Raw genomic sequence first — 22,138 nt, 5'->3', positions numbered from 1 at the left:
CCAGGTGAACTAAAAGACAAGTCATTTTATGCGCTCCGGTGTTGCGCTCTGAAAATAGCAGATCGATCGGCTATTTTCAGCATGCAACCAAGTGTAAAATCAGCCATTACGACGCCATCAAGGCACCACCAAAATACATTATAGTCGACTAAATCAACTGTAGATTTAGTCGACTAAAATCTTATGATATTTAGTCGACTAAAACTAGACTAAAACAAAAAAAATTCAGATGACTAAAATATGACTAAAACTAAATGGAATTTTATTCAAAAGACTATGACTAAAGCTAAATGAAAATTTGCTGTCAGAATCAACAGTGATGGGACCTCACCTCCTCGTTCTCAATCTTCAGCGTGGTCAAGCGGGACTGCAGCTGGTGGTAGCGCATCAGCAACTCAGTCTGGACGGGCTGCTGGGCGCTCACCTGGCACACCTGTGGGTCAGGAAGAGAACCATTGAAGTGGGACTGGTCTCTCTAACTTTTTCATGTCAAGGACCCCCAAAGTGATACATGTCAGCCCACACGGACCCCATTTGAAAAGACATGCCAGGGACCACCAAAAGAGACCATTTTAAGGCTATAGCAGTGATTCCGAAACATTTTAATCTCAAGGAACCCAATTTGATATGCATTAGTGGGCCATGGACCCCCATTTGATGGCATTTTTATATCTGGGACCCCAATATACACTGTAAAATCAATGTTAATCTAACTCTGAGAGTGTACAAATGGCGGGTCCATTTGGTTCCATTTGCACTCTCTCTGAGTTACAGACCAATAAGGGTCCATTTGGTTCCTATCAATCATTTGAATGGGGACCCCCTGGAACCCCCTCAAGGACCCCTGGGGGTCCCCAGACCCCACTTTGAGAACCAATGTTCTAAGGGTTAAAGGGCGACGTCGCCAATTTTCAACCGTAATCCTATTGTTCTACTGTGAGGCGGAATTAACGCGGCCAGCCGACGTGAAATGGCTTATTTTGCATATTTTATGCAGACTGGCAGAGTTTTTCCAGCATCTTTGAGAGAAAGCTCTCAAAACAAAGAAAGCATTTGGTGTTTTTTTTACATACATGCCTTGCGGCGCTCCATAATAAATAGCTGAATCCAGTTGTAGCACTAACCCGTTTCTCATTACAAAAGTGCCCATAAATGTCTTTTAAAAAAAAAAAACATATGCTACATTATCTGGTCACAAGATACTAAAAAATACAGTGGATTTGTGTTTATGATTACCTGTCAGTTTGGGACACTTTTTCTAGTGATGAACACACCTCAGTCCCAATGTATTCTTAATGTAATGCTAAACCAGATTCAGGTACAGAGAATACTGTTGCTAAGCATTATGGTCTATGTAAAACCACCAAAGAGGGATGTTTTTGTTTTACAGTACATATATACATATACGTAACATTTTCATAAGTGCTCCCAATAATAGGCCTGTCACAATTATTACATAATCGTCTTATCGCAATTATTTGAGATAATCGTATTTTTGCATAATCGTCAAAATCATTTCCATGTTGAAAATGTGTCTTTCCCTTTCAAATATAAAAATAGCAGAAATAGCAGATCTACAAGCTTACAACGCGTGACGCGTTGTAAACTTGTAGATCAGCTATTTCTGCAATTTTTACATGTATACAATTATTAAATATGTCAATAATTTCTTTGTATATTTCATTTATTTGTCATGTCTGCCCTGTGCAATTTTTGATTACGAAGCCTAAAAGGCTTCATGTGTTCCAATGTTCAATGGCCAAACACACAATTAAATTGTTTATCACAATTATTTGAGTGACAATTAATCGTCAACTTAAATTTGTAATCAGGACAGCCCTAATGTATGGCCTCTCACCTCGTCTCCCATGTGCGGCAGGTACTCGAAGCGCACGGGAGGACAGAACACCTGGTTGTGCATGTCCATGATCTTGTGCTTGTCGCTGCGGGAGTCCAGGTTGTCCACGGCGTTCTCTATGATGTCCAGGCCCTCGTGGCGCGACGTCTCCAGGTTGTACTCGGCCGACAGGTAGGTCCTGAACGTACGCGCCAGGCTGGCGTGGTAGCCTAGGTCACAGCACTGTGCAAAGGAGAGGGAAGAAGTAATGGATTAAAAAAAAAAAAATTAACCCATTTTTTCACCCAGTGCCAATGTAATCCTCTCCCTCTGCCAGCCTAGGGAGAGCCCAGAACTGATCTCATGCCTCCTTCAATGCATGAGGAGCTAGCAAGCCACTTCTAACTCAAATCTAACTTAAATCTTTGCTTCTGGAGGGTCCCTGGGAGAACATATTTTGAGATGCGGTCCACAGCCAAATACATATAATTTTGGGGGGTCCTTGACATGAAAAAGTTTGAGCACCATAAAAAAAACAGTTTTTTCAAGAAAAAAAACTGCTTCCCCAGAAGCAAAGACATGAGTTACAAATGTTCACTTTAGAAATACATATATTCAAAGATTTGCACAAATCTTCACGATTTTTCAAAAATAGCAGATCTATAAGCTCATAGCGCGGCACTCGGTGCCGCGCTATGAGCTTGTATTTCTGCTATTTTTGAATAGCCAAAGACATCTTAAAGTGACACAGGTGCGTTCCCGGTCTTAATGGGTTAACCTGACCTCAGCCATGAACTAAATTCTGAATTAGATTCTGCCGGAGGTTTTCCCATTCAGATGCAGAGTCACAGTGTACACAGAACTACTCTCCCTCTGCCAGCCTAGGGAGAGCCCAGAACTGAGCTCATGCCTCTTTCAATGCACGAGGAGCTAGCAGGCCGCTTCTTATCACCTGACAGGGGGGAGTTTCCCCGGTAGGACGTAGTGCGTGGAAGGAACACGTTATTCCAACCAGTTCATTTCCCCTCCACCAGGCGCCCCGGCTGACCAGGGGGAGGCAGTATAGTGACCAGGATTACTGCATGTTTTGTGTGAGGGTACCTACTCTAGGTGACACGGGGAGAACATGCAAACTCCACCTAGGGTATGGGCACTGATGACGCGGAGGAGAGGACACGCCCCCCAGTGCCCACAGCGTCCCCGGCAGGAATCGAACCCAGGACCTTCTAGCTGTGAGTCGACAGCGCTACAGACTGTGCCGCCGTGCCCCAGTAAGTAATGGATATCCACCTAAACATTCTGTACTCTGCCATCCTAATCTAAAGCCCTCATTATTCATGGTAGTCGTCAAACAGTCTGACAGCCTTTTCGCAAGTACACGATTATGTTGTATAATTTTATTCCATCACCTGCCATTGCGGTAACCCATTAAGACCGGGAAGACTCTGTCATTTTCAGATTTCTTTGACTATTAAAAAAATAGCAGATATACAAGCTCATAGCGCGGCAATGTAGATTTGCAAATTATTTTCCAATCCTGAACATTTGGGCAAATCTTTGAATATATTTTTAAAGCGAACATTTCTAACTCAATTCTTTGTTTCTGGGGGGTCTCTGGGAGAACATATTTTGAGACGCGGTCCACAGCCAAATACATATAATTTTGGGGGGGTCCTTGACATGAAAAAGTTTGAGCACCACAAAAAAACATCTGTTTTTTCAACAAAAAAAAACTGCTTCCCCAGAAGCAAAGATATGAGTTACAAATGTTCACTTTAGAAATATTCAAAGATTTGCACAAATCTTCACGATTTTTCAAAAATAGCAGATCTACAAGCTCATAGCGCGGCACTCGGTGCCGCGCTATGAGCTTGTATATCTTTTCTTTCTTTTCTTTCTTTTTCCTTTATTTATTCAGGGAAGCCCGTTGAGAGCAAGCTCTCTTTTTCAAGGACGCCCTGATGACAGCATATAAAATACAATACATACATAATGAAAAACAATAACAAACATTTGAGTCATATTACAGTGTCACAGGTGCAAATAAGCATAGAGTTACTGTACATGAAGCAGGTACAATCACTATGTAGTGTGTCCTCGAGAAGCACCCTAAATGTCTCAATTGAGACCAATCGCACCAGTTTCAGAGTATCCCGAAGTTTGTTCCATTTGTGTGGAGCATAATACATGAAAGCAGTCTTTCCTTGTTCACTGCTCTTACGAGGACTGGTATATCTAACGTGTTGAATGACCTGTAACTTTAGGTTTCAGAAGCGAGGATAGGTACAAAGGAAGTTTTCCACACAGGGCCTTATAAATAAATAAAATACAATGTTGCTCTCTACGTACTGTGAAAGATGGCCATCCCACTTTATCATATAAAATACAGTGATGGGTGAGATAATCATCGCCAGTAATAAAACGCAGGGCACTGTGGTAGACTGCATCAAGAGGCTTCAGTGTGGAAAGTGAAGCATGCATATACAATATATCCCCATAGTCAAAAACAGACATTATTAAAGATTGAATTATAGTCTTTCTGCTGGAAAAAGAAAAACATGACCTGTTTCTATAAAGGAAACCTATTTGTCCTCTTAGTTTTTTGATTAGGTTCTCAATATGAACCTTAAATGAGAGCTTGGCATCTAGCCAAATGCCCAGGTACTTATAAGAAGTGACCAGCTCAATTAGTTCTGCTATTTTTGAATAGCCAAAGACATCTTAAAGTGACACAGGTGCGTTCCCGGTCTTAATGGGTTAACCTGACCTCAGCCATGAACTAAATTCTGAATTAGATTCTGCCGGAGGTTCCATTCAGAATACAGAGTCAGTGTACACAGCATTACAGGAGCTCTACACAGCAGGACATCAAGGCTAATTACAGTACCTTATCACACAGAGTTGAATGAACTAACCTAATTAGGCTGGGGGGTGGGGGGGGGGGGGGGTGTTTAGAGGAGAGCCGGAGGCTGCTGACAGTGACAGTTAATAATGTGAATAACTTTATTGGTCTTTAGCACAGAGGAAGCTTCATTTTAGCATTCAAGTTGGCTTTTACAAATAGGATAAGTAGACTGTTGTAAAAGATCTGAAAAGCGCATTAGTATGTTTTTTTATCAGCAAAATTGCTAACTTATTCTAAGGCCACATTTTTCCCAGTTCAGTCAACCATTCCTGCGTGGAAGGTCCCCTTGTTGTCTTCCACACCCTCATTGTCTCCGCCAGGCCGAAATACATGGCCCAGACTATGTTTTGCACCCTGTCCGTGTGTCCGTGTGTGTGTCTGTCTGTGAACAGCTAATCTCCGGCACTGTTGGCCCGGTCGCTGCGAAACTGTGCACACACACTCCTTGGATGCCAAAGCCGAACCTCTGACCCACATTTTTCAAATTGGCCTGTTATAGCGCCACCAGCAGGCCGATTTTTGCAAAACCCATCTTTTGATATTCCTCCTACAGATTTTGTCCAAACATCACGCAAATCGATACACAGTATCTCTATAGTCATGTGATCAACACGGACTTGTTCGATTTCCTATATTCCATCCTAATTGGTCCGTTTTGAACAAATGCCTCAAATCATTAACGCAGCGTGCGATTTCCGTGAAATTTTGCACACACATTCCCACTAGGCCGAGGATGAAATGCCACCCTTTTCACATTGGCCTGTTATACATCACCAGCAGGTCTAATTTAGCAAAAATTGAACAAAATGCCTCAAATCATGAATGCAGTGTCTGATTGCCGTGAAATGCCTAGGAAGAAATGGCACCCTTTTCACATTGGCCTATTATAGCGCCACCAGGAGGCCACAATAACGTACCTGACATGGCGTAGACCTGTGCTCCGAGGAGCACTTTTTCTAGTTATGATCTCCTTCCCTACCATGATACTAGTCTGCATCCATTCAGCATCGTAACCCTCACAATGTGCGAGTAGCAGGATCACCCAAAAGATAAAGTCTGGGACTAGAAACAAAATCGTCATTCATGTCACAGATTTTCTTATATACTTGATGCCAAGAATCTTGGATAGCAGAGCAACACCATAATGCGTGTAAAAGTGTACCCTCTGACATCTCACTGCTCCAGCAGTTTGTTGTGTCTTTGAGTCTTTATGTAATCTTGATGGAGTCCAATAAAAACCAATTGAGCATGTTAAATTGGATAAGTCGGTCGGATCAGCGGATCTCCAAAACAATATCGATAAACACTACCGAAGTTCAATTTAAATTTATGAGTAAATGCTGATTGACAGGGCCGACTTCGCACTGGTTGGATATGATGTGTTTTGTTGTCTGGTCGGTGAAGGCTCTGACATGACAAAACAGTCCTCCTCCCCTACTGCTTGTGGGTTAGGCCCAGTAGTCAGTCAGGCTCACACAATACCATTCACCACAGCTCAACGGGATTTGGGATGACGTGCCCTTTCAGCTGCCAGACCCGGGAGCCAGCAGAGGCCTCATCAAAGTTATGCTCTGACATGGGGGTTGGGAGTGGGATGGCCACCAAATCAGGGTCTCTGAAGTCAGATCTCAGTGTAAAAAAGCTGCCTCCAGGCTGTCAGTCAGTCGTCATAGTCTAGTCTATGATCACTTTAGGAACCGTCAATCTCATTTCCACCTGACTTAAAGGTAGGGTAAGTGATATTTTTGGGTTAAAACAAAAAGTATTTTGTTAAAAGGTTAAAGCACTATATTCTGATAGTAATCATTGCTATAGAGTGTTTGTTCAGTAACAGGAGTCTCCCCGTCTCTCCAGCTCTTTAATAAACAGAAAATACGTTTTCTGGTAGGTGTCAACATCTCAGCCAATCAGGAGAAAGTACCCATTTTTAAGCTTCATTTTTATAGTGTTCCAGTTCCAATTTTGCCTGCTCATTTCTTAGTGTCATCACTTCCAATTTCACTTGTTTATTCTATATCCTGATTGAGTTCTCTATCCTGATTGGATAAAATTGGAAATGAAACTGAAACTGAAACGAAAATGCATTTTCTGTTTTATAAAGAGCTGGAGAGACATCGAGACTCTTTATATGGACAGGACACTCTATAGTAACGAGCACTATCAGAACATAGACCCATTTTGCAATTATTTTAATAATTGCAAATCACTTACCCTACCTTTAACACATTGAATGCCAGTCGCGTAGATCTACGCGAACCTATTTAAAGCCGCAGCGTGCCAGTCGCGTAGATCTACGCGAACCGCCGATTCCCATTGAAATTGCCCCAGGTGCACTTTCCGAATTTTTTTTATCCATTTCCGTTTCCGGTTTCCGGTCGGAAACAGAATTATTCGTGTTCCGGTTTTTTCGATCGTATCCGCTTCCTGTCTGGGATCCTGTTTAAAACTCGATTTTCTCGGTTGTTGTTTTTCTCCTCGCTGATCACTGTTTAGCGTTGATCTGCTGTATCTTCAAGATGGCGGCACGGATTTGGAAACTATTTTCGCTGGCCGTTTCTCACAGATCCACTGTGTGTTTAGAACCAAATGAACGCGCACTTTTAACTTATTTAGCGAGGTCTGTGGCGACATGAAAAAAACAAAAAAACAACAATAAAACGCTGGCACTGGTGAGTACATTATGAGATTAAACTCTGGCATGGAATGTGTTAATGTAGGCAAAAGCACGTCACTGCTTGTTTGCATAATGTAATATTTATGGTTTTACTAGGCAGTGTACAATGGGATTCATTGAACTAACCAGAGGTGGAAAGTAAGTTAACTAAGTACATTTACTTAAGTACTGTACTTAAGTCCAATTTTGAGGTATTTGTACTTTACTTGAGTATTGGCCATTTGAAAATATCCCATCTGCAAGCTCACAATGCGTTGGCCATTTGAAAATAGCCGATCTACAAGCTCACAATGCGTCGCGATGCGACGCATTGTGAGCTTGTAGATCTGCTATTTTCAAAAGATATTTATACATTTTTAACTTGAAATGGGACATTCTGCATCATGAGTACTTTTACTTTTGGTACTTTAAGTACATTTTGAATTCCGGACATTTACGTAACAGAGTATTTCTATATAGCAGTATTGATACTTTTACTTAAGTAAAAAATGTGAGTGCTTGTTCCACCACTGCTGTACATATGCAGCATCTCTGGTGCTTGTACTGTACGTTGGTCACTCTGGCATGGCAGCACCACAGAAAACCAACTGGCAGTCACTCACGTGCACAGATGTAAACAACCAATGGCATCGTTTTGGATGGAGGAGAAAGAAGACCCGCTAATCAACCTCTTTTTTTTTTTACCATGTTTATATAACACCAGTTTAAAGAGCTACTCCAACAAAGTCACCAAAAAGAATGCTACACGTCATATCGTGGAGAAACTGGGCTGCGGTAAGCTCTCTCTATCTAGCGCTAGTCTGTGTTTTTGTACCGCACGCACGCAGGAGAGACAACTAAAAAATAGACCAAGCAAATGGGAGAAAGGAAAGGAGAGCTATTTCATATTTTTTTATACAAGATGAGTATACAATATGCAATAATGTATAACAGGTTGAAGTGCTATAGAAACGGCCAACTGTTAATTCAGGCAGACTGCAGCGTCTTGTCTCTGTCTGTGTGAGTCTGTGCTCACACATAATAAGCACTGTGGCCAACTATCTCTGCTCCTCGCCTTGACGTGTCTGTCACCGTCTGTCACTGTCCAGTTTACGGACAGCCCCGTCTGCTGTGTCAAGTTGCAAACCCCAGTTTTAGGATTCTGTTGCAAGTGGCTGCGTTGTGGTGCGTTGGTCTGGACTGGGATTTAACCGTATTGTCTGCAGGATGAGCGGTACCTGAGGCTGAGGATTCACTGCCAACCGCATTAAGCCACATTCATTCATGCCTGCATAAACCCTCAAAGGCCCACTTTGGCTTTAATTCTAGCATTAACGGTTCGCAAAACAAAGTCGACCTTTTAACCCACGTCTTTCCTAGCATAGCTAAGTAGATCTAGCATTCTGAATGCAAAATAGTGACTTATTCAAGTGCTTGGTTTTTTCATGCATTCATGCATTCATCTACTAAGTACTATATAGGGGCGGCCATAGCTGAGTGGTTAGTGAGCCCGCCTAGGGAGCCAGAGGCCCTGGTTGCCCCAGGTTCGATTCCAGGCCAGGCCAGCATATGTGTCGATGAAATGAAATTTGTCCCTGAGCAAGACTCTTGACCCCTAATTGCTCACAGGTTCTCATTGGAAACAAGACCGCAAGGACTTTCATGAACGACCTGTTAAAAGGAATTATCCTTAGTACTGCATACATTTGAGTAGATAAAAGCAAACAGGGACCGGGATTGTCTTCTATTGTGTGCAGGAAGGAACCCGATGCACACCGAGTTGTTTTTATTTGTCACAAAACACCCGCAGCATCCTTAGCGGTGTTTACAAAGACTGTTTCGTCCCCATTTCCCATGTAAGTAGTATGGGAGTATTTAACCACAGTGGTGCAGATGAAAAAGGGAGACAGAGTGAGGGAGAGAAAGAGTGTGTGTGTGTGTGTGTGTGTGTGTGTGTGTGTTTGTGCGTGTGCATATGCGTGTGTGAGAGAGAGAGAGGGAAATATGGAGAGGAAAAGAGACAGAGAGATACAGAGAGAGAGAGAGAGTTAAGCCTGCGTCATGTTTCCATGTTGCCTTGCCACTACCAGTGGTGGAAAAAGTACTCAAATTCTTTACTTAAGTAAAAGTACCAATACTGCAATATAAAAATACTCTGTTACAAGTAAAAGTCCAGAATAAAAAATGTACTCGAGTAAAAGTACAAAAGTATTGGCATCAAAATGTACTTAAAGTATCAAAAGTAAAAGTACTAAATATTTGAAAATAGCCGATCTACAAGCTCACAACGCGTCGCGCTGCGACGCGTTGTGAGCTTGTAGATCTGCTATTTTCAAATAGCCTAGGTATAAAACAGGGCTAAAGTGGTTAATGTATGTTTTATAATATCATAATTTATATCTGCAAAGTAACTAGTAACTGAAGTTTTCAAATAATTGTAGTGGAGTAAAAGTACAATATTTGCCTCCGAGATGTAGTGGAGTAGAAGTAAAAGTATTGGAAATTGGAAATACTCAAGTAAAGTACAAATACCTCAAAATTGTACTTAAGTACAGTACTTAAGTAAATATACTTAGTTACTTTCCACCACTGGCCACTACAGTGTATTTTCCTTGGCTCCCTCCCTCTACAGCACTGAGTCGGTGACCGTGACAGACTGACGAGCACAATGCCAGGTCCGTGTGTCTCAGCAAAGATCCACAACGCAGAGTTACCACCACTATACCGGACAGACATAGGAAGAGGAGAAGAAACAGGAGAGCAAGCAGGACATGTTTCCTCTACCAATGTTCACAAAGTCCCCATAACCCATTAACACCGGGAAAAGCATCTGTCATTTTAGATTTTAATAACCATTATTTTATACTTTGGGCTATTCAAAAATAGCAGCGCTATGAGCTTGCAGATCTGCTATTTTTTTTAAATATTTGTTAATATAAATTTGTGCAAATCTTTGAATATACATATATTTTTTAAAGTGAACATTTGTAACTCAAATCTTTGCTTCTGGGGGATTCTACAAATGTCTTCTAAATCCTAACAAAAAAACGTATGTGTCTACTTAAAATGACACACAGATGCGTTCCCGGTCGTAATGGGTTAAAAATGAATTATTACGATTTGAAAGAAAATCCTGCAGCATTGTCTGTCTGGCTGGATGGTGGTACCACTACACCGTCTGACTAGACACTACGTTAACGTCAACTTCATTCAGCCACCGGCGGTAGAGAGAAACAGAGAAAATGGGGTAAACACATTTAGTGGCAACGACTGAGCATCTTGGAAACAAGCCGCCAACAGGCTGAAACTGAAGAAAACAGGAACAGATGGTGAGAGTGTCTACAGCGTTTGCAACGTTAAACCAACATCAGAAATCCCAGCCGAGAGGCAAACAAACACGTGGCTCTGTATCTCATACTCACATCAATCATATCGGAGACATCATGTATGTAATATTTCGCCACCACAGCATTTGTTGCTGCCAGGTTCAACAAATAGTCGTTCCGGGCCTTCGTGCATTTCAGCTTGTTCTCCGAGTACTTGGCTTGCCTCTGGAGGGAAGGAGAGAATAGAGAGAGAGAAAGAGAGAGAGAGCAGATAAAGGAAAAACCATCAGTGTTGGGGAAGATTAAGCAATGTGTGAGAGTTGGGGGCATTTTTCCTCATTAACAGTAACAGTAGACAGAGTAAAGCCGACTTGGAACAGGTCTTCTATACTGCCAGTGGTGTAAAGTAACTAAGTACAATTACTCAAGTACTGTACCCTAAGTACAATTTGAGGTATTTTTGACTTTACTGGAGTATTTCCAATTTTCAGTACTTTTACTTCTACTCCACTACATCTCGGAGGCAAATATTGTACTTTTACTCCACTACAATTATTTGACGCCTTTAGATACTAGTTGATTATTATTACAAAACATACATTAAGCACTTCAGCTCTGTATACATTTTGGCCATTTGAAAATAGCAGATCTACAAGCTCACAATGCGTCGCAGAGCTTGTAGATCTGCTATTTTCAAAAGAGTTTTATATTATATTTAAAAAATGTGGAAACTTGTGAAACTTTTACTTTTGCACTTTTACTCAAGTCAATTTCAAATTCCGGACTTTTCCTTGTAACAGAGTATTTCTACATTGCAGTATTTATACTTTTACTTAAGTAAAACATGTGAGTAGTTTTTCCACCATTGAGTAACAGTAGACTAGAGTAAAGCCGACTTGGAACACGTCTTCTTTTACTGCAAATATAGTCCCGAGCCGTGGCACTTTAAAGGTGCTGCAGCGATAATAACATGTTAAATGGCACAGACAGACAGACAGGCCTGCATGCAGTCGCTCCGAGCTATTCTGTCTCTGAGCGTTCTGAGCACAACAGGCTGCAGAGCACAGATGTTAACAATGAAACGGCTATAAAAGATGGTTTCGCTCCAGTGAGGTCATGAGAATCTCGCCATCTTGACTGTGTGTGTGTGTGTGTGTGTGTGTGTGTGTGTGTGTGTGTGTGTGTGTATACACAGTTTAAGTGCACGTTAAAGCGCTGAACCGTTACCATGCGCGACCTCCTGGTGGGAGATACTGACGCTCGCTGAGACATTTCAATATATTTTTTGATCTGGCCACAAAATAACCAAAACAAAGCTGACCTATGATGGTACACAGAATGATTATATAATATGGACAAGGGCGCGGCCCGTCAGCCAGCAGCACCTGCTGTGTTCTCTGCCGAGTCCCTTTCCACACTGTCAGGAAATCCCAGCCAGCAGGACTAGCATTTCGCTCGCCAAAGGCATTTCCTTGTGAAGAGTAATGTTATTATCTACATATTTATTGAATGAAAGTGTTTTTCTCGTGTTATTATTGCCCGGCATTCATCATTGTTCCAAGGCTATCCAACTGAGGGCCGGAGTAGCCGTGCATCAGTTGTGTATACTGTACATTATATATGGATATAGCGTATTACTCAGTGGCCTTGTGGTTAGAGTGTCTGTCCGCCCTGTACTGGGACAGGGAGGTCGGGGGTTCAATCCACGGCAGTCATACCAGAGACTATAAAATTGGTACCCAGTGCCTTGCACTCAGCCTGAAGGGTTGGAATGGGGGGGTAAGTCCCTGACATACTAGAGTCATATTCAGGGGGATGTGCTTGCACATCACGCTGCCTCAGGCTACAGAAACAGGAGACAGGCTCCTGACCTGTGGGCAACATGGCTCGGGAACCATCGGCCCCTGAGGTTACTTTCTTACTTACAGTGTATTATACAGTACACAGTATACAGTATATAGCACTATATCTATCTATCTATATATATATGAGAGAGAGAGAGAGAGAGTGCGTGCCTGTGTGTGTGTGTCATTGATGGTGAGACTGATTCAGAGGGATACAAAGCTGGTTTGAAGTTGGTGGAGGCACATCAAAGTAATGTTATGTGCGTAATGTTAAAGCCATTTGTACAGAATTTCATTTCTGCTATTTCACAACACACTACACACACACATGAGCAATTTATTTCCAATTTCACACCGGGCATTATGATGCTAATTTCCGCAGTAGGGTCAGAATAAAAAGGGATTATTTTCTTCATTGCTGCTTCCTCCTCCCCTTCTTTAAGCTTATTGGAAGGTACGGTATGTGGAGTAATATTATGGCTGCTTCTACAGCCTAAAAAAAAATCAGGTCACACGGCAGCATGGAGGAGAAAATGAACATCCGTAGCTGCCGTTATAAATAGTGCTCCATTCTCATCTCATGCCAAGCGACGTCTCTTTGGATGGCAGCCTGAGGACCTGTCGCCGAGTCTGACGCTCTCTCTTTTGTCTTGGTTTTCTCTGTGCCTGACGGATAAAAGGGGCCTAATTTGCATGAGGAACTTCCTGGTGAAAATCCCCCAAAAATGAAATTTAGCAACATACAGTACATGTGTGTATCTGATTACAGTGGTGGAAAAAGTAAAAAATAAATAAATTACTTAAGTAAAAGTATCAACACTGCACTGTAGATGTACTCTGTTACAAGTAAAAGTCCGGAATTCAAAATGTACTTACCAAAAGTAAAAGTACTAAAATGTTTGAAAATAGCCGATCTACAAGCTCACAACGCGATGCGACACGTTGTGAGCTTGTAGATCTGCTATTTTCAAATTAGTCTAGGACCTGGCTAAAATATGTATGCACTTAATTTAGGAGAGATTATCTCAACTGTTCTTGGCTAATATGACCCCAAGGAACAATTTAGGAACTATGAGAAATTCTCTATCCGGGGCGAAATACTCGGAAATGACCACGCTAGGGCATTCACAACTAATGATTTGTGTGAGTCGACTGTTTTGACCAATTAGTCAACGACTAGTCGACTAGTCGAAATTAACATTTTTTTTTAGGGGGGGGCATTGTTTTAATGCCATCCTACTACTATATTACTATTATTATTATCCTCCTGCCCTTATTTTTATGGCGTTTTAAGGGAAGCGCTTCTGGCACAGCAGCACAGCACCACAGCAGCGTCTCCAAGGATCCCCATTGCCCAATAATAGGCTTTTATTGGGCATACTTTTGACCCCCTTTTGATAAAAAATAAAGTCAGGAGGATAATAATAATAGTAAGACGGGCCATTACTATGGCATTAAAACAAATTTTAAAAAAAACTATTCGACTAGTACTAACAGAGTCGACTAGTGGTTATACTAGTCGACTAGTCGACTAGTCGACTAGTTGGTGAAAGCCCTAGACCACGCCCCTTTTAAAATGACCGCTACTTCAAACATGGCTCTATCTTCTAAACCGTTGGAGCTACAGATTTTCTGAGGTGCTCAAAATGTTCACAATACTCATGTTTAGTGAAAAATAGAAAAGTGTGGGATCATCATAGTGGCCAAATCCAATATGGCCACCACCTGAAAAAGGTTTTGGCTATGTTTGAACCAGATGAGCTACAAATGCAAACTTGGTGTCTAAATCATGTTTTTTTTACCATTAGAAACATGTTGGAATGCTTATCTTAATGATTTAATCTATCTAGAGGACTCTAATGTGCATATCACATACTGTATATGGCCACTATGTTATGAAACAACCAATGTATCTTACAGATGTAATTTTATTGAAACAATAGAATGATTTAGAGTAGAACTCATTCCTAATTATACAGCTACAGCTAGTGCAGTATGTGCAACAATGCACAGCATAAATGTAATCCTATCATTGGATGTATAGAATTTGAACAATCTGTATTATTGTACATTGTACATAATTGTCTTGGTGTTACAACAGCAACAGAACTGATACATACATTCAGCATGTCAAAAGGCCATTACATCCCAGATTTCAGTACGTTGGGCTGGTATTGAGACTCCATGACTAAGACTTGGGAACCTTACTGGACCCATCTTGCAGATGCCAGTAAAGCTTGCACCATCCTCCTCCACCGTGGCTTCAAAAGTCATGTAGTGGACATAAAGAAAATTATGCGAAGCTGGAGTCCGTTGCACCTCGATATAGAAGTTGTATGATTAGAACAAAAACAATCTGTGATTCTAATTTAAACATAATATTGTTAAAATTCTATGCACCTTTGACTAGTATGATATTATTCAATGTATAGGCTACTGAGCATTGCTCTGCATATACTGTACTGGCTGTTGCTGTATAATTTGGGTTCAAATCATATTCTATTGTTTCATCTGTACACAGGTTGTTTCTTTTCTTCAGTTTGATCTTAACTCATTCCAACAACTCAAATCTAGATGAAACTTCATGTTACATAACATTTTTGATATAGACCATATTTGCAATAAGCAAATCAGAGTGCTCTAGATGGCTCCAATAATATCAATAATATGAGCATTCTAATGTGTTTTGAATGCTCAAAAAGTATAAAATAGAATAGAAGTTTGCAAAAATGTAAAAAAGTAAAACTAATTGTCAGATAGTCGCCATCTTTTAAATATGCAAAATAGAGGTCCAGCCACACCCAGCCATAAAGATAAGCGTTCCAACATGTTTCTAATTGTCAAAAAACATGATTTAGACACCAAGTTTGCATTCATAGCTCATCTGGTTCAAAAGTTATAGACAAAACCCTTTTCAGGTGGCGGCCATATTGGATTTGGCCACTATGATGATCTGTAGGGTTGCTGGCTCGGGCACGGGTTTCCCAAACATGAGTATTCTGAACATTTTGAGCACTTCAGAAAATCTGTAGCTCCAACGGTTTAGAAGATAGTGCCATGTTGGAAGTGTGGTCATTTTAAAAAGAGCGTGGTCATTTTAAAAAGAGCGTGGTCATTTTCGGGTATTTCGCCCCGGATAGAGAATTTCTCATAGTTCCTAAGTTGTTCCCTGGGGTCATATTAGCCAAAAACAGTTGAGATATTCTCTCCTAAATTAAGTGCATACATATCTTAGCCAGGTCCTCGACTAAATAGCCTATAGGTATAAAAAAAAAGGCTAAAGTGGTTAATGTATGTATTTATAACTGCAAAGTAACTAGTAACTAAAGTTTTCAAATAATTGTACCAAGTACAATATTTGCCTCCGAGACGTAGTGGAGTAGAAGTACAGTACTTGGCAAATGCACTTAGTTACTTTCCACCACTGTATCTGAAGTACAGCAGGAACCTTGGCTGTGCTGGATAGAGGGGGGTGGGGGGGGGGGGATAATTGAGAGAGAGGATTAACATGAATTAGAATTGTGAACTGGAACCAGACGAACCACACAGCTCGGTCACTGACCTGAAATGCTGCAGTTTGCCCTGAGGGTGTGTCTCCCTCTGTCCCTCTGTGTCCCTCTGTGTCCCTCTCTGTCCCTCTGTCCCTCTGTCCCTCTCTGTCCCTCTGTCCCTCTCTGTCCCTCTGTCCCTCTGTCCCTCTCTGTCCCCCTCTGTCCCTCTGTCCCTCTCTGTCCCTCTGTCCCCCTCTGTCCCTCTCTGTCCCTCTGTCCCTCTCTGTCCCTCTCTGTCCCTCTGTCCCTCTGTCCCTCTCTGTCCCTCTGTCCCTCTGTCCCTCTCTGTCCCTCTCTGTCCCTCTGTCTCTCTGTCCCTCTGTCCCTCTCTGTCCCTCTGTCCCTCTCTGTCCCTCTGTCCCTCTGTCCCTCTCTGTCCCTCTGTGTCCCTCTGTGTCCCTCTGTCCCTCTGTCCCTCTGTCCCTCTCTGTCCCTCTCTGTCCCTCTGTCCTTCTCTGTCCCTCTCTGTCCCTCTCTGTCCCTCTCTGTCCCTCTCTGTCCCTCTCTGTCCCTCTGTCCCTCTCTGTCCCTCTCTGTCCCTCTCTGTCCCTCTGTCCCTCTCTGTCCCTCTCTGTCCCTCTCTGTCCCTCTGTCCCTCTCTGTCCCTCTCTGTCCCTCTGTCCCTCTGTCCCTCTCTGTCCCTCTGTCCCTCTCTGTCCCTCTCTGTCCCTCTGTCCCTCTGTCCCTCTCTGTCCCTCTGTCCCTCTGTCCCTCTCTGTCCCTCTGTCCCTCTCTGTCCCTCTCTGTCCCTCTCTGTCCCTCTCTGTCCCTCTGTCCCTCTCTGTCCCTCTCTGTCCCTCTGTCCCTCTGTCCCTCTGTCCCTCTCTGTCCCTCTGTCCCTCTCTGTCCCTCTCTGTCCCTCTCTGTCCCTCTCTGTCCCTCTGTCTCTCTGTCCCTCTGTCCCTCTGTCCCTCTCTGTCCCTCTGTCCCTCTCTGTCCCTCTCTGTCCCTCTGTCCCTCTGTCCCTCTCTGTCCCTCTCTGTCTCTCTCTGTCTCTCTGTCCCTCTGTCCCTCTCTGTCCCTCTGTCCCTCTGTCCCTCTGTCCCTCTCTGTCCCTCTGTCCCTCTCTGTCCCTCTGTCCCTCTGTCCCTCTCTGTCCCTCTCTGTCCCTCTGTCCCTCTGTCCCTCTGTCCCTCTCTGTCCCTCTCTGTCCCTCTGTCCCTCTCTGTCCCTCTCTGTCCCTCTGTCCCTCTGTCCCTCTGTCCCTCTGTCCCTCTGTCCCTCTCTGTCCCTCTCTGTCCCTCTCTGTTCCTCTCTGTTCCTCTCTGTCCCTCTCTGTCCCTCTCTGTCCCTCTCTGTCCCTCTGTCCCTCTCTGTCCCTCTCTGTTCCTCTCTGTCCCTCTCTGTCCCTCTCTGTCCCTCTCTGTCCCTCTCTGTCCCTCTCTGTCCCTCTCTGTCCCTCTCTGTCTGAGTGAGTGTGTGCTCACTGCTCACACATAATAAGCACTGTGACCACATCTACAAGCCTCCGCCTTGCTACCATTATACCAGGTCTTGAAGCCAATGCTAAAGGGCTTGAGCTTGTTTCTGAAGTGTAGTTGCTTATTTGGGCTTATGCTTTCAAGATTCTTTTTGAAAATAGCTGATGTAATGGGGCTCAAGTGGTTCTGTTGGGCTTGTTTTCATAGACCTGGTCACCTGTTTCACTCACAGAATCTGGCAACACTGGAGCCAGCTCGTACTGCAGCTCGGAACAAACCTTTACCCCAACCTCTCTCCCCCCTCTTCACTACCCCACGGCTATCCATGGCTCTACCGGTCGGCCTTTACATGAGCTAAACTCAGAGAGCTGTGCTGGACTATAGATATAGGCCCTATAGACCCACCTTCTCCTTCATCTTCTCGATCTTCCTGACAGAGCTGCGTCTCTGGGGACGGTCCTCGTGCCGCAGCAGGCTGACATTGAGGTCGCCAGACTTGCTGAACTGCTTCTCCTCCTGCTTCTCGGCATCCTTCAGCTTGCCCTCGGCGCTGATGCTCTCCGTGTGGTACATGTGGTACGTCTTCATCACCTGCAGGAGAGAGAGGGAGGGAGAGGGAGAGAGAGAGGGAGGGAGAGGGAGAGAGAGAGAGAGAGGGAGAGAGATGTAAACAAAGATGTGAGTTGAAAAAGATAACCCACGAGAATCACCAGCAAACATTCTTCAGATGTAAACAAAGCATATAATGGGAGTGCGTTCCAGTCATAGACCGTCCAAAAATATGGACAGCGCTACGCCCCTGGTTTCTACAGACCGTAGCCTAAATGAAGCCTATTTTTCAGCTATTTCAAATCCGCCATCTTTCTATATCCAGTCTCGAAATGCTAATGGTAAATGAATGCTATTGGCTGCAACCTTCACTCCAGTAGAACCAGTAGAAACCCTGGAAACATACCCTACTTTATAAAATAAATGGGACCATAATTTACCAAAACATATATCATGTTTGAAAGAAGACTAGAGACTGGAAGCATATAGTATTTATGACAATCATCATCCTTATAATTCTACAAAGCTCTGTGAGTGCGCGCGTCCCCGAAATCTCTTCTGCCCGGTTCTCCTCAGTGCCTGGAGCAATTGATCTGTATTTGCACACAGCCATTGACCATCAGCATGTGCACGGAACACCCACGCCCGTTTTTCACTTTACCCAAATTCGAGCCGTTTAATAGCCTTTTTCCGAAACTCTGTTTAACTCTACGGCCGGAGTTTTCGACGTTACTGCGCATGCGTGGCCAAGTGCGCATGCATGCCTAATTGAGCCTAATTGCTTCTGCAACCAGGAGGGTTGAAACAGCGGTGAAATAGCGAGACTACTACGACCATTCATATGAACTGTCACACTCTATTTACATGCCGGATGCTAGCCCCTTAATTGGTTCGAGTACCTTGATGAACTGAATACACAGGACCACAATGGAAACAAGCCCCTAGGGCTTTTTGTGTTATCCTTTTAACAATCATTGTAAGAATCGTACCTCTGTACTATTTGCAAACTGTCTTATCTAATGTTTCGACTCATTCTCCTTTATAGTTTCTTTGAAATCCTGAAAAGGTGAGAAAGAAAGAAGAACCCCTTCTGTTTCCAGCAGACATGCACTGACTGACTAATGATGTAGAAGAGTGAGCACCCAGCCAAATGCAGAGGTGGAAAGTAACTAAGTACATTTACACAAGTAGTGTACTTAAGTAACATTTTTTGGTATTTTTACTTTACTGGAGTATTTCCAGTTTGCAGTAATCTTATTTCTACTCCACTCTATTCCAGAGGCAAATATTGTACTTTTACTCCAATACAATTATTTGAAAACTTTAGTTACTAGTTACTTTGCAGATATACATTATTATATTATAAAACATACATTAACCACTTTAGCCCTATTTTATACATAGGCTATTTGAAAATAGCAGATCTACAAGCTCACAACGCGTCGCATTGCTGAATGTTTGAATGTATTTTCAAACATTTTAGTACTTTTACTTTTGGTACTTTAAGTATATTTTGGTGCCAATACTCTTGTACTTTTACTCAACCACATACATACTTTTTTCAGAAAACATATGTTTTCTGAAAAAACTGTCTCATTCTCCTTTATATAATTTACTTTGAAATCCTGAAAAGGTGAGAAAGAAAGAAGAAACCCTTCTGCTTGCAGCAGACATGCACTGACTGGGTGACTAACGATGTAGAAGAGTGAGCACCCAGCCAAATGTCAGGTGCACATCATTAGTATTCCTATCAGGAGCACAGCCTGCCATGAATATGTATGGGTGGGCCACTGCTGGGACCAGGAGAGGATATTAACCAAGCCTCTCCCTGCAGGCAAATAAACTCTAACTGCTGGAAGATATCTCTCTCACAAAACAGTCGGCATGTAAACATGTATCAAGATATCCTTTCCCCTACTTCCGTCGTATGGAAATTATTCTTTGAATTTTTTTGGCCTAACCCCATCAAGAGTATCACACAGGCAGGTGTATTTTTTACACACATGTAAAAGTAACTAAGTACATGTACTCAAGTACTGTACTTACGTACAATTTTGAGGTATTTTTTACTTTCTTCAGTATTTTCAATGTTCAATACTTTTACTTCTACTCCGCAGATTTTGATTATTATTACAAAACACACAAACCACTTCAGCCATATAAATATTTCGTAGCAGATCTACAACCTCACAATATAGAGCGGGCCTGCAGTGTAGAGCGCATTTGGTACGCTCTTACTTCACTTCAATTCACCAAAAACGCGTGCAACGCAAAGCGTTGTGAGCTTGCAGATCGGCTATTTTTGGCGAACGTTCCCCATAGAATAGGGATGCTGGGGATTCAAAAGGGACATTTTAAGTTTTAAGCATATTTTGATTATCGTAATAATATCGTTAATCGCATGTAATTTTCATATCATCCCATCCCATGTCCCATACTCTCACAAAGGCACTGTTGGCTTCCATACCGGGGAACGGGTTCATCACCCAAGGCTTTCGCCCCTTCCAGACCCTTTTTTGTGTGGCAGAGTGACAACATTGTTCTCCACATCCGCTATACTGTGGATTTATTTTCCTCTCTAGTCAATCACACATTGACTCTGAAACCCACCCTAGGGTGCAGAGGGCAGACAAAACGTGGGCGACATAAAGACCTGGAAAGGCCTCGTTAGACACGTATTGTACCAACAACAGTTTGTCTGTACAAAGACAAGAGACACCAGCTCCCTGCTGCTTCCTGTTTAACACCTCCTCCCAGGTGCTCGGAGAAACAAGGCCGTTACTTCCAAATGTAGGGCAGAGGCATCCAGGACAGCAGCTGTCCCCACTGTGTGCGTGTGTGTGTGTGTGTGTGTGTGTGTGTGTGTGTGTGTGTGTGTGTGTGTGTGTGTGTGTGTGTGTGTGTGTGTGTGTGTGTGTGTGTGTGTGTGTGTGTGTGTGTGTGTGTGTGCGGGTTCGAGCCTTTCCCAACGGACGGGCCATCGGCAGCCCCCCGTTCTTAATGGCCGTTAAAAACAAAGCCCAGATGTGACCAGTGTCTTTAAATGCCTGATGAGACGCTTGCAAGCTAGAGTGCAGTGGTGGAAAAAGTACTCAAATGTTTTACTTAAGTAAAAGTATCAATACTGCAATGTAGAAGTACTCCGTTACAAGTAAAAGTCTGGAATTAAAAATGTACTTGAGTAAAAGTACAAAAGTATTGGCATCAAAATATATTCTATGTACCAAAAGGAAAAGTACTCGTTATGCAGAATGTCCCAAGTTTTCCCAAGTTTTCAAAAAAATCTTTTGAAAATAGCAGATCTACAAGCTCTCAAGGCGTCGCCTTGTGAGCTTGTAGATCGGCTATTTTTAAATGGCCGAAATGTATATAGGGCTGAAGTGGTTAATGCATGTTTTGTAATAATAATCAAAATCTACAAAGAAACTAGTAACTCAAGTTTTCAAACAATTATAGTTGAGTAAAAATGACAATATTTGCCTCTGAGATGTAGTGGAGTAAAAGTACTGACAATTGGAAATACTCCAGTAAAGTAAAAATAAATCCTCAAAACTGTACTTAAGTCCAGTACTTGAGTAAATGTACTTAGTTACTTCACACCACTGGTGATGACCAGTGTCTTTAAATGCCTGAAACGCCTGGAAGCTAGAGTGCATTCACAGACCGTCTACCCGTATGAACACCTCAGGATGTTACACAGCCAGCATAAATGCTAGTTTGTTTGTTTTCCCCTCCAACCCCAGGTTTCCGGTGGTTAATGTTCCCTTGGAACTGCATTTAAAGCAGCAGGGTTTCTTTTATCTCTAGGAATATATAACCCAGGCCATGCAGCATCCTAAGGATGCAAATGGCTCAGGGTTACAAGACCCTAGGGAGAAAAAAAAGGCCAATTATTTCCAGTGACTGTACCACCAAACAAATAGCAAAAATAGCAGATCTTACAAGCTCACAACACATCGTATGTTGACATGTTCTGAGGTTGTCGATTGGCTATTATATTCACTATTCATCGTACAATGAAGTATACTGGGCTTAACCAGTGGTGTAAAGTA

At 42.7% G+C, this 22,138-nt stretch overlaps 1 protein-coding gene across 1 annotated transcript in view; it reads right to left on the bottom strand.

Moving 5' to 3' along the window:
* Positions 1–22,138, bottom strand: part of srgap3 (SLIT-ROBO Rho GTPase activating protein 3) — a gene marked incomplete at its 3' end in the record, with an annotated part of 151,414 nt that overhangs the window by 43,723 nt on the left and 85,553 nt on the right. The window contains exons 5-8 of the mRNA XM_080423383.1: positions 17,943–18,128; positions 10,818–10,946; positions 1,859–2,080; positions 332–433 (exon numbers count right to left, since the gene is read on the bottom strand). Of these exons, the coding sequence (XP_080279509.1) occupies positions 332–433; positions 1,859–2,080; positions 10,818–10,946; positions 17,943–18,128 (639 nt within the window). The remainder of the gene's footprint in view (positions 1–331; positions 434–1,858; positions 2,081–10,817; positions 10,947–17,942; positions 18,129–22,138) is intronic.

Source organism: Gymnoscopelus braueri (genome assembly GCF_963280865.1).
Source record: "Gymnoscopelus braueri genome assembly, chromosome: 3".
NCBI lineage: Eukaryota > Metazoa > Chordata > Actinopteri > Myctophiformes > Myctophidae > Gymnoscopelus > Gymnoscopelus braueri.
Note: the sequence above shows the minus strand (reverse complement) of the source record. Positions and strands in the feature narration are given on the sequence as shown.